Source organism: Fusarium oxysporum, chromosome 2, assembly GCF_000149955.1.
Source record: "Fusarium oxysporum f. sp. lycopersici 4287 chromosome 2, whole genome shotgun sequence".
NCBI lineage: Eukaryota > Fungi > Ascomycota > Sordariomycetes > Hypocreales > Nectriaceae > Fusarium > Fusarium oxysporum.
The window spans coordinates 381,274-395,746 of record NC_030987.1 but is presented as its reverse complement, the minus strand read 5'-3'; the positions used below and the strand labels follow the sequence as shown (position 1 = coordinate 395,746).

Below are 14,473 nucleotides of genomic sequence, written 5' to 3'. Positions count from 1 at the left end.
CCTTGCTGCTTCTCCTTCACCCAACAACAACTACCAAATGGAGACCAAGGTCAACGAAGGCCAGCCTATGGTTCAGCCCGTCCAACCTCAGGGCGTCCCTCAGCAGCAATACCAGCAACAACCTACCCAAGGCCAATTCGTCCCTCAACAACAACAACAGCAGTATCCTCCTCAGGGCACTCCCTCTCCCTACCAACCTGCCCAGAGCCCATACCAACAACAGGGCGCTTACCCTCCTCCCGCCGCACCCTACTCTCCTCAAGACCAACAGTACCAGGGCCAGCAGAACTATGGACAGTACCCCCCTCAGCAGTATCAACAGCCTCCTCAACCTCAAGGAAGCGAGCTTGATGGTCAGACAAACTACTCTACTCCTCCTCCCGCTTCAATGTCCCCCCCTCCCCAACATTACGGAAGTGAGCTCGATGGCCAGACGAACTACGCCCACCCTCCTCCTGCTTCAATGTCGCCGCCCCCTCAGCCTCAGCCTTATCCTCCCCAAGCATATCCCCAGCAGTAAATGAAGTGGAGAGGAGGGATTAATGACCGGGCCTCTCGGCGCGTGGAGTTGCGTTTCTGTTTTGCCAGTATTTTATATATCCAATAACAGCGGTGGCTTTTTGACGCTTGTTTTATACCAATAGCCACAGTTAGAATATACGATGCAGCGATTGATGACAATTTATTCGCACTAGTACATATATACACTTCTCTTCATAAGCTCACAAAACCATTGGGACCTGAAGTTTGTTAACTTAGTTTTCTTGACCTCATAAAATAGCCTTTCGCTCTGTCTAACTTTTACATGTTGGCTTTTGTGAATCAATGTGCACCAACTATATTATTTACCTCTATTTTCTATTGGTAAGAATAAGTATTAATAAGCTTAATAAGTCCTTATATAGTATTTAAATAAAGCAGATCTATATGGCATTTTATTAGGATTAAATATAAATATATTGCATATTTCTTATACTTTAGTATTACTTTGTATAATAACAAATCTGGCGATTAACTTATATTATCGAGAGAATTCCTATGCTTTTCTCTTTGCATAATTTCTCTATTTCTTTTTTAAATGCTATACTTGGTAATTTATTCATCTTTTCTGAATGGTACAGTACCTACTTTAGAGTGTCCAATGTTCGGTCAGGAACAGTCGCCTCAGCTCTGTGTGTTGTGTTGTTCTTCCCGTTCAGTGACCCTACCTGCTTGCATAAAAGCTTTAGAGCTCATTCGTGATTTCTGACTTGAAGGAAGTTGGCATCGTCAAGGTTCTCATGCACGTCGTCAAGTTTAAGCTCTCAAGAAGGAGCACCTCCTCCGGGCAAACAGCACGACTTGGATGAACTGGGTTTCTTTTTTGAAAAGCTTCTCTTTACACAAAAGTATAGAAATGAACGCATATTCATAGCCAAATTTTGTTTCTCGCTATAAATACCCTCGCAGTGTCTACTCTGTACGCATAGCATCTTGACGTCTTGCCCATCACGATTCTCACTGTGCCACGACTCTTCAGTTCAAACCTCCCCCCGTCTGCGAACGATCATCACGCTGCTTCCAACCACGATCGAAAATGTCGGATAGTAAGGAGCTGGATCACTCATGGTTCAAGCGCGCGGAGCTCTTCGTACCTCAGTGGGTGATGGGATACGCCATAGAGACCCAACGTGTATCGCGCTGGTCTTGGGTGCAGCACGAACACCTCCAAACATGGCGGGACACAAAGGACTCGAATTTTCCAGATCATTTCTATCGACGTCGGTGATGTTGTAGTGGAGGATCATGAAGTGCGGAGTTTCCAGATTGGCATCTCTATCCTTGATACCGAGCGTCTTGGAGATGTGTTGGCTGAACCTCCTAAGCCTGATGCCAACCTGGCTGCGAGGGTTGTGCAGTCTCATCATTGGATCGTTGGGGATGAAGAATACTCTCCCGAGTTTGAGGATATGTTCCGTTTTGGAAGAATGAGGTACGTTCGGATGGAGGAGTTCCGGAGGGAAATCAGGGACATCATCCAGAACTGGAATTTCTTCCTCATCACCCATGGGCCAGACGAAAGTCTCTCGTTCTTGAGAAGCTGCGGCGTATATCTCCGTGCTCTCGAAACTATCAACACTGCCCAGGCTGTTCAGGAAGTCCTCCATCTCCCCTTTGATAAAGTGGTGAGCAAGGACCAGTTGGTTAGAGAAATTAGAGGCCCATGTGAAGATCCTTGCTTAGCTGGAAACGCGGCACATTTTACTCTCCGTATTCTTCTCATGCTTATTTATGGAGACGTGGACCGACATCTTCATCGCGTTGGTGTCCCTATGGATCAGTGGTCTCTGCTTTTGAAGAGGATTGTTGATTCACCACCCAAGAAGCGAAAGTTGAGAAGGATGAGGAGGTCGCCTCCTACAGATTCTTCAGAACAAAGTAGCAAGCGAGGCAATATCATGGACTCCTCCACTACTTCTTCCCCGTTGTCATCTCCGCCTTCTACAGAACAAAGTAGCGAGCGAGGCGACATCGAGGACTCTCCCACCAACTATACTCGGTTTTCGTCTTCACCTACAGAACAAACTGATGGGTAATCCAATAACGAGGTCTCCCCCGTAGAAGATATTCAGTCGTCGCCTGCATCGAGTCCAGAATAGGCTCCAGATTCGAGCGATGGTGAAAGCCGTAGTGACCGAGTAGTGTTCCATGGGAAGAGGAATGGGAAGAGAATTATCAAGAAAGATATACAAAGAGAAAAGCATATATATTCTCTCAATAATATAAAGTAATTGCCAGATCAGTTATCACATAAACCAATGCCAAAGTTTAAGAAATATGCAGTATATTTAAAATAAAAACTTACAGAATAGCCATAGATCTGCTTTATTTAAAAATTAATAAGAACCTATTGAACTCTCATTCTTCCTAATAGAAGACGGAGGTAATGATGAGGTTGGTACACGTCGAGTCACAAAAGCCAATATTTAAAAGTTTGACTGAGAAAGGCTATTTTATGAGGCACAACAGATCAAAAAAACTAATGTAATAAACTTTATTTCTCAAAGATTCGTGAGGCCCTGTTCAGTGGAAGATCAAACAAGGTTAATGTTTCCGATGCTAATCCTCTGTCGCATCGCTCGCGCTTTCACTCTGAGTGCTTACGTCCGCCTGCGGGGACGTGTTCACTTTTGCGACAATGACAGCCGAAGTATAGTAGGCGCCAATGCCAGGCTCATTTCCGTACTGCAAACCCATGTCAGTGTGTCTACCGCCATATACCGAATTTCTGTACTCACAGTGACGAAAGCAACAGCAAGTTCCTTAGAAACCTCCGAGTCAGGCGGACCGTTCAACCATGTAACATCTCTTCGAGGGTAAAACTTTCCGCGGGTTTTACGGCTATATTCGTGTTGCAATCCAACCTCCGCTGGATCGAGTCTCTCCTCATAGCTGTGCCTGAAAACAAGTGCAGGTTTCGGCGCCGTACCGATAGCTAGCTTATCGTCCAAGACGTCTTGCTCCGCTTGAGTGATCTTGGGCTCTGGTAGACGTGGGTTGTACTTCAGCCTGTGATCTTTCTTCCATTCAATCATCTCTGGTATAGACTCTTGCTCGCAATGTCGGTATTTCTCATCATCGACTAGAGCGGCAACTTCAGCTGTGCCTAGAATGCGCTTGAGGGCTTGGTAGACTACCATGTCGATGCCTTTGAGCATGTGGTGCAAGTTATTGGTGGATGACTTGGAAGTATGAGGATAAGCGTGAGTGCAAGAAAACCCAACGAGACCTGGACAAGCTATCAGCATGTGAATAGATAAAAGTACCCAATTGTGAAATCACCTTCTTTTATAATATGCTTGTTCTCAATTAACTTCTCAAGGGCATCGAAGAAATGAAGAGATTCCTGGTCTAGAGCCCGAAGATGATCAGACATCGAAGCTGGACCATAGTTGATCCAAAAGAGATTGTAAGTCAGTGTAACACGATGTCCTTCTGTGACTTGCAGTACTTCATGCTCGCAGTCAGAGAAGAACGCCGCCCACTGAATGGTGTCGGCGCTTTTCGGTGCCCAGTCAAAGACGATCTCACGACCTCCATGTCTAACCGCAAGTTGGCCCCCTAGGATTATGTAAGTGTCTAGTATATAGGAGTTAACGGCTTGTGCTTTCTACCTTTGTGCTCGATAGGAAGACTCACGACGAGCGAGCCCATCTGGCGATCAGATCGTGGAGTGTCAACATGAGGCTTGAACTTGCCAGAAGGTCCTGAATACACCTGGGGAGCCTTAGTAAGAGTACATCACATCAATCACATTAAACTTACATTGAGCTTGTAAAGCTCGGCCTTTACACCAAGACCCCTGGCATCAGTAACACTGGCTTGGGCCAGGACCTGATTGATGGTATCAACAATACCATGTTCATAGGGGTTGAAGTCAGTACAGAAGTCTTCGGTATTCATTTTACCAGCCTTTCTGTACTCTTCGTCAAGCACCTCTTGGCTACCGACGCCGAAGGTTGCTGGTTGGCAATCAGCCACCAGGGTGTTGAAGGCATCTTGAGTGACGGTATCATCGCCGAGGGGCAGCTTGAGAGTTCGACTATGTACCTGTTCCTTATTATCCCACCGGATTGCGATAGAGTTACTGGCTGCATGAGAGGGGCCACCATCGTCGCCAACGCTACCTCCGATGGCAAAAATGTCTTTGCCCGCGCGCTTGTCTAAGGCGGAGGACACAGCAGAGAGGAGACCCTTGAGAGAAGAAGAGTCCCCAGTAGGCTGAGAGGTTACAACGCGGGATTCCATGTTGATGTCAAGAATTAAAGTAGTTTATGATTAGATGCGAAAAGCTAATGTGATGTTGTGAAGAAGGTGGTGATGATGCCTGAGGAGAGGTGGACGGTCCTTTATACATCACTGAGCAACTCATACCATGACATTCTACAGCAAAATTACCTACAAACGATTGTTGAAATTCACGGTAATACCCACGCATAGTCTCAATATTTGTGCAACAACATTGATGATTTAGCCAAGCCCTCGTCTCTGTTGGTTCATTGAGGTCACAGCAACCGAAACAGCACCAATAAGACAGCGATGCTGCCTAAAGATGCCTGAAAAGTTTCCAACACAATCTCAGAAAATAGAAACTGAATGGCCAAACCTTATCGAATGCAATTCATTGTGTCGCCTGAGGTTGTGAGGGCGTTCACGCTGGCACTTTGTGCTTCATATTGGAGACATGGCGGCTGGTCAGAGCGGTACCGACACAGCGAAGCATCACTCCTCCCCATGAGATGTGCGATATTCAGTAAAAGGCGACATGGGTCACTGATCCAAATTGCACAAACACCATGAAGCTGGTGATGCCTTCTGTTGAAGTCTTATGGATCATGGTGCAATCCATCTTCCGATAAACTCCAAATCGGAAGGCGGTCAAGCAATTCTGCCATTTGCTCATGGGCTCACCTCTCAAGATCCCGCAAGCTTCTCGTCTGATATAGCTTCAATCGCCATCAACGATCCACCACGAACCCCCGGACGCCACATTAACCTCCCCCCGAACTTCTCCGGGTAATCTATCTACGATACTTACGACTCCGAGCCTCGCGCGCTCATCCCATGGCCGCAATGGCCGTCCAGAACCCCCCGGTGCCAGAGGAGAAGCTCGGAGTCCCCTCTCGCAACCCTCTACCTCTCTCCGCATCACAAGAAGCACAAGTCCGAGATATCTTCTATCAAAAAGTCCGAAAAGAATGCGCCGATGAGATCAAAGGCACGTCCCCTACCTCCACCTACACCACCAACTTCAACCCCAAACCTCCAACATCAGGCCATGAACACCACTAACAGGAACCCCAGCATTCGCCGCATGCGCCCTCGGCCGCACATTCACCGTCTCCTTCGCCTGCCGCGCCGAACACCGCTCCATGAACAGCTGCATGAAGCTGCACGCCACACAATCCGCGCACGACGAGGCACGTGAGGAATGGTTCGCCCTACGAATAGAGCGCCAACGGGAACGCGAGCGAAAAGCCAGAGTCGCGCAGGCGCAGGAGGAGTTTATGAGGGAGTGGTGGGGATTGCCCGAGCACGTGCGGTTGTCGAGGCAGAAGGAGATGGAGCAGAGGGGGGAGAGGATACATGGACTTACGGCGAAGGATAGGCCGAGGGGGGAGGGACAATGATAATGAATTGTTGCATCTGTGGCGTTTTGGGGTATTGAACATCTACGCTGGGGGGTTTGTAAGAATAAAAGGTGATGTGAGAATAAGACAAGACAGTGTACCACTATGGTCAGGATCAATGCCGAGACGGCATTTCGAAAGAGTCAGTTCAACTCGATAAGCATATGCAAAGCTGGAGTCCAACAGGGTGAGAACCAACGCCCAGAATGTTTAAGAGCATGCATCCAATGCTTGTCAACTGATACCCAAACAGCCCCATGCCCAAGATCGTCATGAAGACTACTCAACCCAGCCGACAGATTGTGACAATTGCCGCCAGGCCTGCTTATCAAACATTCATCAGCACCTGTTTCTCCCTCAAACACAAACAGAGCCTTCAGTGGTGGAATCGGCAATTCATGTATGTAACTGTAACAAAGGGTTACGTGCATCAAGCGGTGAACCTCGATGTTTCAAAGCTCACTTGACGGTCAAACGGAAATAAGAGCCTCCAGAGGAGGCAAGAAAACCTAGGACCTCTATCCTAAGCGATGAAAAGACCTAGGTGAGTTTAGTATATCTTAGTAGGCCTTTAGACCAGTTTATTTTGGCATCTGGGCTTGATGTCAGAAGTCTTCTTTCTCCCGCGGGAGCCTATATCTGAGGCCCCTCAAACTCCCTTCCATTATTCCCAGAATCCATGATCCCTAACATCATTGTTCATAGGCTCAATCCTTCCTCAGCTCATTACCGACTTACACTCCCCGCACACAATCACACAAATCACCCGCCCAAAGACCAGTAAAAACACTCCCCGTCCAACCCAAATCTTTTCGTGCTAACCAATAACGCTGCAGTTTCCCCTCTTGAAAGTCGCGCCTCCAGGGCGCTTAAGTCCCTGCTGCAGTGTGACATCCCCGCCAATTGGTCCATCTAGATGATGCTATTTTTAACCGTGTTAGTCTCAAGATGCGAGCGCTTAAAATGTGCGATGGATGAAGAATATAATATCAACCAACATGCTTTCCATTCTGGGGAATTCCCATGCTTGCTATTGTCCTTGTTTTTGTTTTATGTGGAAACAATTTTACGTGACAATTTTGTTTTGATCATGATACGATAGCAGCATAATTGACATTTTCATCGTCTTGCTAGCCTAGACACCCCCTCTATTGATACCCCTACTCTTCTGGGAAGAAGTATATACTGTTTGATACAGAACAATGTCGACTCCAACCCCAGGCGGGTTCTCTCTATTCCCGAGTCCCAACTCATCAAAACCACCGCCTGTCTCACGGAACCAAACACCAAAACCTCGTCGTTCTGAATCTCGCGAGAGAAGAGCTCCTACACCCAGTGACAGACGAGCCCCGACACCAAGCGATCGACGGGCCGCAACACCACAGGCAATGACTCCAGAACCAAGACCGGCGTCGCCGAGAAATGGACGACAGACTCCCCAGAATAGAGCTCACACACCCATTGAATTCGAGCCTGTGCAGAGTGAACCACCCAAGCCTGTGAAGGTTCAGCGACCTAGACCGACGGTTCAGATCCCTGGGCGTTCTGATACTGGCTTTGCGCAGGGTAATACCCTTGTTAGAAGTAGCAGTGATCGATCACGAAGTTCAATTGCTAAACCACCCCTCGGCGGCGAAACTACTGCGCAGCCATTACGGTCCATCTTCCCGGCTTATAATCCAGAGGTACCACTCGGTCAACAGAACTATGTTCCCACAGAGATCCAACCAACGCAAATGCCGAGAGCTGTTATAAGTCGTCAGACATACCACGAAACGCCCGCTGGATCAGCCCCTCGAAACCCCGTTCGGAGTCCAGTCATAAGTCCCATGAGCGTTCAATCAGCTCAATCATCATGGCCGCATCGAAATGTCCAGCAACAAGAACCGCCACTGATTCCAACGGTTAGTTCGAATGAACAGCTTAAGAACTACTGGAAAGTCGCAAATGGATGGCAAGCTTCGCCGTCAGAGGGGCGAGTCTACTGCATGAAGCTGGCCCAAGAGAAAGATGCACCTGTATACAGCCTCTCATCAGCTTCGCAACCATTTTACAACCTCCGCATAGATCCAACATCTGCTTCGGCATATGTCACTCTCACAAGACATGATCCCAACAAACCATACAAAGCACCCAAGCCAGAAGCTAGTTCTTCAGCAAGCAGTATCATCAGCGGTGTCGTCGGCCACAACAGTAATTCCTCCGGTACAAAAGTCACCGACACAAAACACTGGCAAGAAGCTCTCACCACAACCCTCGAAGAAGAATCCCGTCGCCATCCTCCAAACGATGGCCTCGTCGCTCTTCTCATGCCAACGCCCGCTACAAAAATGGCCATCGAGCGCGCCCAAGATCCCCAATCCGTCATGCTAGCAGAGCGCGAATGCGCCCGTCTCGTCTGGGACGAAGACAGTTCCCACCACTTCCTTGTCCACCCATCCCTCGCAACGCCCTTCTGCGTAACAATCGAGCGCTCGCCGTCTTGGTCCAGGGTAGAATATACCCTCGAACACAACGAATCACCGCAACATCTCGCGAAACTCACCCGTGACGGCACAGGCGGCGGCTGGTTAGAAATCGACACCGGCATCGCTGCAAAGATAGAGTCCTACTTCATCGTCGACGTCGCCGTCACAGCACTTCTGCTCGTCGCATCAGCCGATGAAAAGAACACTCCCGCAATGGAAGTCTTCGAACCACCACCTCCTCTCATCCTCACCGCCAAGCAAGAAAAGCGCCTTAGCAAAATCGGCAAACGTGACGAGAGAAAGAAGCGCCACATGGAGTCTTTCGAGATTGACGTTGAGAGCCAAGATGAGAGCCTGGGTAAAAGCAAACCGCGAGAAAAGGAAGATAAACTCCCATTCCTGATCCGCGTCATCGTCAAGATCGTAAAGGGCCTGTTTGCGTGCTTTATCTGGATATTGACGATAAGCTTCAAATGCGTTGGTTTCGCATTCAAGGGCTGTTACAAGTGTGTAGGATCAAAGTATTAATGACGGACATGGACATTTATTTTAATTTCGAGCGCGGCCAGTTCTTTTTCTGTATCATAAACCCATGGCGTTTTGAAGGGTATCTATTAGCTAGCGAGCCGTAACGAACTGAACACGAAATGACGAGAAAAAGCTCCGTATTTCAAATTAATTCTTGGTGATGTGTTTATCGCTTCCGTGTCCGCACCATGATCTTCTTTCCTTTGCGTGTAGTTCCTCCCGACGTCGCTGTCTTGGCCATCTTTGCGCGCTGGATCTCCAATTCGCCCTCTGCGTCCGTAAGAGCCTTGAGCTTCTTGCGCGCATTCTCGAGTTGGCGACGAAGGCGACGAAGGGCCTTTGCGCGCTCAAATTCAGCTTCTTTCTTCTTATCATCGTCGAATCCTTCAAATGTCTTGTCGGCGTCATCTTCATCCTCGAGGTCCAGTATTGTTTCCTCACGCTGCTCTTCGTCGTCCATGAATACAATCTTTCGGGGCTCTTTAGGTCTTGACGGAGCGGTCGCAAAGTCGAATTCGGAGTCGCTGCCCTCATCTTCATCGTCCTCATCCTCGTCAAGCTTGTCGAAACCTCGTGTGAGAACGACCTGCTCTTCTAGTCTCGCAACCTCCTTCGCAACAACCTGTCGCATCGTTCGAATGTATCCAATATCCTGCGTTTTCAAAAGCCGCACAGTCTCAACGTCCATCGCCTTATTTCCTCGATCGCCCTCGACCGTTCCACTCCATCGCTTGCCATCCTGGATCTTCGACCCCGGTCCCTTTCGGGACATCATACCGAAGTAGAACTCATCTTCGTTTCGCTCGGCCGCCTTTTCTTTGAGGTTCTTGAGCTGCGCCTTCTTCTTGTTGAAGTCTTTGGCTCGAAGCGAGTAATCCTGCAATCGTCAAAAGCTGCTCCGGTGGGGGTATTGGGAGGTCAACAAACCTTGTGCTTCTCAAGAAGACCAAGTCTTCGACGTTCTAAAGGCTGCGCACGCTCTCTGTGAGGGCGTCGCGCCACGGCATTTCGCATAGAAGACATTTTGGCTGGTTGTGTTGTGTGTACGACGAGATGCAAAAGAATTAATCGTCGGCGCTTGTCAGAGCTGGAAAAGTGGCAGAATTTTCGACATTTTTGGCGGTGAGGCAAAGTCTGTAAATGTGGCTTGACAGCAACAGCAGCACCGCCACAACTGATGTTCAGTTAACCTTAACATCGTCGGAAGCTACAATCACGTGCCAAAAGTCTGGAATCACCCCGCTCGACCCTCGCTTTCTCACCAAGGTAGCTCAACCATCTCATCAACTTTAACACGCAGTATCTCGATGAAAGATGGCTTCTAAAGAGCGCTCTTTTGGCTCAGAAATAAGCGGAAATCGCCAATTCAATCATGAATTTACTCCGGTCCAAAGAGCTGCAATAATGGCGGAGTTACGGGCCGGCAAATCTCAACGTATAGTTGCGGCTAACTTCAACACCACGCAAGGTACAATATCAAAGACCAAAAAACGCTGGGAAGAAGAGGAAATACTGCAATCTAGGGCACGAAAATGGCGTCCTAAGAAACTTACGGCGCTGCAGATTGTAAGAATCAATTCATTTATTAATCGGCATCGTAAGATCACTTGGAATGACGTTCTTGAGCTTGGTTTAGATGTCTCAATCCGTACCTTAAAACGACGTCTACAGAGCCATTGGCGCCGTAAATGGCGGTCAAAAGACGGATTAAACTGTCAGAAGAAGATGCAAAAGCCAGGCTTAAATACTGTGAGTTTTGGCTCCGTCATCTTGACGATTACATACAGGTAAGTCAGTTGAAAGTGAAGCTATCACCACTGACTTTGCCGTACAGATTTGCTTCAGTGACGAAGTTACTGTACAGAATGCACCGAACAATCCCGACGGCTGGGTCTTTCGCCGACCTGATGAGAGATATAGGAAGGACCTAGTTAACATTCAGTCACACGGAAAGGCTTGTCAGTCGGTCATGTTCTGGGGAGCCATTGCTGGAACTAATAGGTCATATATTATCCCTATGATAAGGGATCCGGCGGCCAAAAAAGGAGGTTATTCCAGCTGGTCATATAGGAAAGCTCTTACAGAAGGTCTCCTCCCTTTCCTCGATAAATTTGAGCTATTTCAGCAAGACAACGCCCGTGTGCACATCGCCAAAGCTACAATAGATTGGTTGCTTTTACACGGCATTATTCCAATTAATTGGCCGGCACATTCCCCTGATTTAAACCCAATTGAACATATCTGGAAGGCTTTAAAAGCTAAATTACGAAGGATTCATCCAGAATATATCAAATTAGGCAAAAGCGAGGCTCACAGGAAATTGCTGATTAAATGGATCCAAGAAGCGTGGGAGGCCTTGCCGGACTACCTGATTTTGAAGCTCACGAAGTCTGCCGAAAACAGGCTTCGCGCTTGCATGCGCGCGCGTGGTTGGTATACAAAATATTGATCTCCTGATTCAGGGCTTTAAAATGATATATAAATGAAGCTATCACGATAATTCCCTCTATTTCAATTGCAATGTGAAGTCAGGCGGTGAGATCGGGGGTGCTGTTGGGGTGCGGGGCGATTCCAGACTTTTGGCCTGACATTTTAGATTCACATCCGGTAAAAGCTCCAAACTGAAAAACGTTTGGTCTAATCTTGGCGATGCAATACCAAGCTTTTTTCATCTCAATTATCCGTAGCATCATGAAAAGTTGCTTGGCTGGAGGCTAATCAGGGGGTTCCAGCCCGTCAGCAGCTTTGACTTTTGGCTTTTGGCTCTCAGGGCATAACAGCTAATGCACCCCTGAAAATCGCCCTTTTCTCAGTGAGTGATACGAGAAACAGGCCGTGCATATCCCTTCCTCCACCTGATATGTCATACCTTGACACTAAAGACGGTAAAAGTGACTGCGCATCTCGCGTCTGCAGATTATGTTTATTCTTAGAAGCTAAAGCTTGCGTGTCGGAGGGTCAGCATGTGGGGAACGAGTGTTTTATTCCTCGTCTCGAATCCTTGTTCCCGATCCCTTTAGTTATAAGATCTTAGCTGACCCCAACTGTTCTTTACCTGTTCATCTTTCTTACGGTCGGCATTGAGTAGTAACATTCTCGACGCTCTGTAGTCCCAATGGTGACTTGAATCGACACAGTATCATTCCTTACTTTTTCCTATTTCTGTATTTTTTGAGTGCTATACTTCATCAAAAATGGGCGTAGGTCTGCCATTCACCCCGTCCAGGGCATTATTATCGCTCTTAATTGCATTACTCGTATTCTACTGCCTTTTCAGCGAAATATCAGGCCCCAGCATTCAATTCATCCCCAGCAGCTATGACTGGAGCAAACACACCCTGCGGTATCCATTGACCATCAGCAGCATGGCCAAACCCCCACGAGGATCACCAGTCAATTTACCACGTATCCAGCACGACTTCTCCAATCCCGAATTGAGGAAACGTGAGCTTGAGACCGCGGATCAAAGACGAAAAGACATCAAGCAAGCATTTAAAAAGACTTGGAGGTCTTACGAGAAGTATGCTTGGGGAAGTGATGAATTGAAGCCATTGAGCTTGAAGGGTCGTGATACTTTTGGTGGGTGGGCTGCGACCATCTGCGACAACCTCGACACTTTGTGGATCATGGGTATGAAGCGGGAATTTTACAGAGCTGTTGACTTTGTGTCTCGCATGGATTGGGACATTCCGACAGCCGATGGATTCAACGTTTTCGAGACAACAATTCGACATCTTGGAGGTTTACTTTCGGCTTATGAGCTTAGTGGAGAGAGCGCCTTGCTGGCCAAGGCGATTGAGCTGGGAGATCTTTTATACGGTACCTTCGACAATCCGGAGCATATGCCACCGCATACGATCAAATTCAAGACCCTCAAAGAAGGATTGGGTCATCCAGAACCACGACAGAGCGCTGCCAGCTTGGGAAGTATGAGCATGGAGTTCACCCGTTTGTCGCAACAGACTGGGAACCCCAAATACTACGACGCCATCGATTACATCACCAAAGCATTTGAGCGAACACAAAACGAGACCGCCATTCCTGGCTTATGGCCTCTCCAGATCAACGCTGAGGACGGGTTTAAGGTTACCGACGACACGTTCGGCATGGGCGCTAACGGCGACTCGCTGTATGAGTATCTCATCAAGGAATACGTCCTCTTACAGGGTCTTGAACCCAAATATGGAAAGATGTACCTCGCCGCCGCCGACGCTGGAATTAAGCACTTGATGTTTCGACCGATGCTGCCAGAACAAGATGACGTTCTCATGTTGGGCGAAGCATCATTCCCTCCTCGAGTCAAAGAATCGCGATTGAGCACTGGCGTGGAGCATTTGACTTGCTTCGCTGGAGGCATGTATGCCCTTGGCGGCAAAGCACTCGGACGAGACGATCACGTCGTCGTCGGCGAGAAACTCGCCCGTGGCTGCGCAAAAGCATACGCTGCCTACCCCAGTGGTCTCATGCCAGAAATCGTGCAAGTCGAACGCTGTCCAACACTCGAGCCCTGTGCCTTTGAGCTAAAGTACAAGAAAGAGCCTCTCGGTTTCCGAGCAAGAGAGGCATCATATCTCTTGCGACCCGAGACCATTGAGTCCATATTCTACCTGTACCGAATCACTGGAAATGAAGAGTTCCGGGACATTGCGTGGAACATGTGGACTTCGATCCGGGCTGCTGCTGAGACGGATGACGCGTTTGCAGCGGTGGAGGATGTTGGTGCCGAAGAGATCAAGCATAAAGATTACATGGAGAGCTTTTGGATGGCAGAGACGCTGAAGTATTTTTATTTAATCTTTGAGGATGAGGAGGTTATCAGTTTGGATGAGTGGGTGTTCAACACTGAGGCTCATCCATTGAGACGCATGGCGAACTAGGACGGCATCGAGATGGCATGCAAAACAACCAGCCATAATTAAATCTAAGTCCATGTACCTGACAGCTATCTCTATCAATAGCCCAAATAAACAATTCTAAACAATATTGGATTCGTTCAAATGACCATCCTCAATCAACCCCTGTATCCAGCATAACACCAGCTCGGACCAGACTTTCACGAGTGAGCATCAGAGCTTTGTTTCTCAAGTCCGATGCCTCAACACAATTGTGTTGTGGCGCACAAGTTGGCCATTGGGCATCATAATTTGGGGGTTTCAGCTGAGTGGCTAGGCTGAGTCCCCGTTGGTTGTGTTGTCGCATGCACGGATGACCAAGGCTCAGCACGTCTTGACTCGGACAGCCAGTTTTGAAGGGCAATTGACGAATTCTCTCCAGCTATTGTAAGCGAGTCATCTTATGAGCACTCAG

The 14,473-nt window shown here is 48.1% G+C and overlaps 7 protein-coding genes across 7 annotated transcripts; 5 read left to right on the top strand and 2 right to left on the bottom strand.

Moving 5' to 3' along the window:
- The first annotated feature begins 3 nt into the window (after positions 1-3).
- On the top strand, positions 4-725 carry FOXG_05698 (uncharacterized protein). Its single transcript, XM_018384106.1, has one exon. The coding sequence runs from the start codon at positions 38-40 to the stop codon at positions 518-520; it is 483 nt and encodes a 160-aa protein (XP_018241147.1). The 5' UTR covers positions 4-37; the 3' UTR covers positions 521-725.
- Positions 726-1,576: 851 nt separating this feature from the next.
- FOXG_19102 (uncharacterized protein) lies at positions 1,577-2,576 on the top strand (the record flags this gene model as incomplete). The annotated part of the gene is made up of 2 exons (XM_018399290.1): positions 1,577-1,690; positions 1,746-2,576. 2 exons carry the CDS (start codon positions 1,577-1,579, stop codon positions 2,574-2,576), a joined length of 945 nt encoding a protein of 314 aa, XP_018241146.1.
- A 248-nt stretch (positions 2,577-2,824) lies between these two features.
- On the bottom strand, positions 2,825-5,107 carry FOXG_05696 (uncharacterized protein). Its single transcript, XM_018384105.1, has 5 exons — positions 4,306-5,107; positions 4,155-4,257; positions 3,823-4,101; positions 3,279-3,769; positions 2,825-3,225 (listed from the first exon to the last, which is right to left on the bottom strand). Exons 1-5 carry the CDS (start codon positions 4,786-4,788, stop codon positions 3,100-3,102), a joined length of 1,482 nt encoding a protein of 493 aa, XP_018241145.1. The 5' UTR covers positions 4,789-5,107; the 3' UTR covers positions 2,825-3,099.
- Positions 5,108-5,317: 210 nt separating this feature from the next.
- FOXG_05695 (uncharacterized protein) lies at positions 5,318-6,914 on the top strand. The gene is made up of 3 exons (XM_018384104.1): positions 5,318-5,758; positions 5,845-6,714; positions 6,876-6,914. The coding sequence occupies exons 1-2, from the start codon at positions 5,605-5,607 to the stop codon at positions 6,168-6,170; spliced, it is 480 nt and encodes a 159-aa protein (XP_018241144.1). The 5' UTR covers positions 5,318-5,604; the 3' UTR covers positions 6,171-6,714; positions 6,876-6,914.
- A 92-nt stretch (positions 6,915-7,006) lies between these two features.
- Positions 7,007-9,331, top strand: FOXG_05694 (uncharacterized protein). The gene has a single exon (XM_018384103.1). The coding sequence runs from the start codon at positions 7,373-7,375 to the stop codon at positions 9,164-9,166; it is 1,794 nt and encodes a 597-aa protein (XP_018241143.1). The 5' UTR covers positions 7,007-7,372; the 3' UTR covers positions 9,167-9,331.
- On the bottom strand, positions 7,185-10,302 carry FOXG_05693 (uncharacterized protein). Its single transcript, XM_018384102.1, has 2 exons — positions 10,094-10,302; positions 7,185-10,043 (listed from the first exon to the last, which is right to left on the bottom strand). The coding sequence occupies exons 1-2, from the start codon at positions 10,187-10,189 to the stop codon at positions 9,333-9,335; spliced, it is 807 nt and encodes a 268-aa protein (XP_018241142.1). The 5' UTR covers positions 10,190-10,302; the 3' UTR covers positions 7,185-9,332.
- A 1,897-nt stretch (positions 10,303-12,199) lies between these two features.
- Positions 12,200-14,178, top strand: FOXG_05692 (uncharacterized protein). The gene has a single exon (XM_018384101.1). The coding sequence runs from the start codon at positions 12,361-12,363 to the stop codon at positions 14,041-14,043; it is 1,683 nt and encodes a 560-aa protein (XP_018241141.1). The 5' UTR covers positions 12,200-12,360; the 3' UTR covers positions 14,044-14,178.
- The last annotated feature ends 295 nt before the right edge of the window (positions 14,179-14,473 follow it).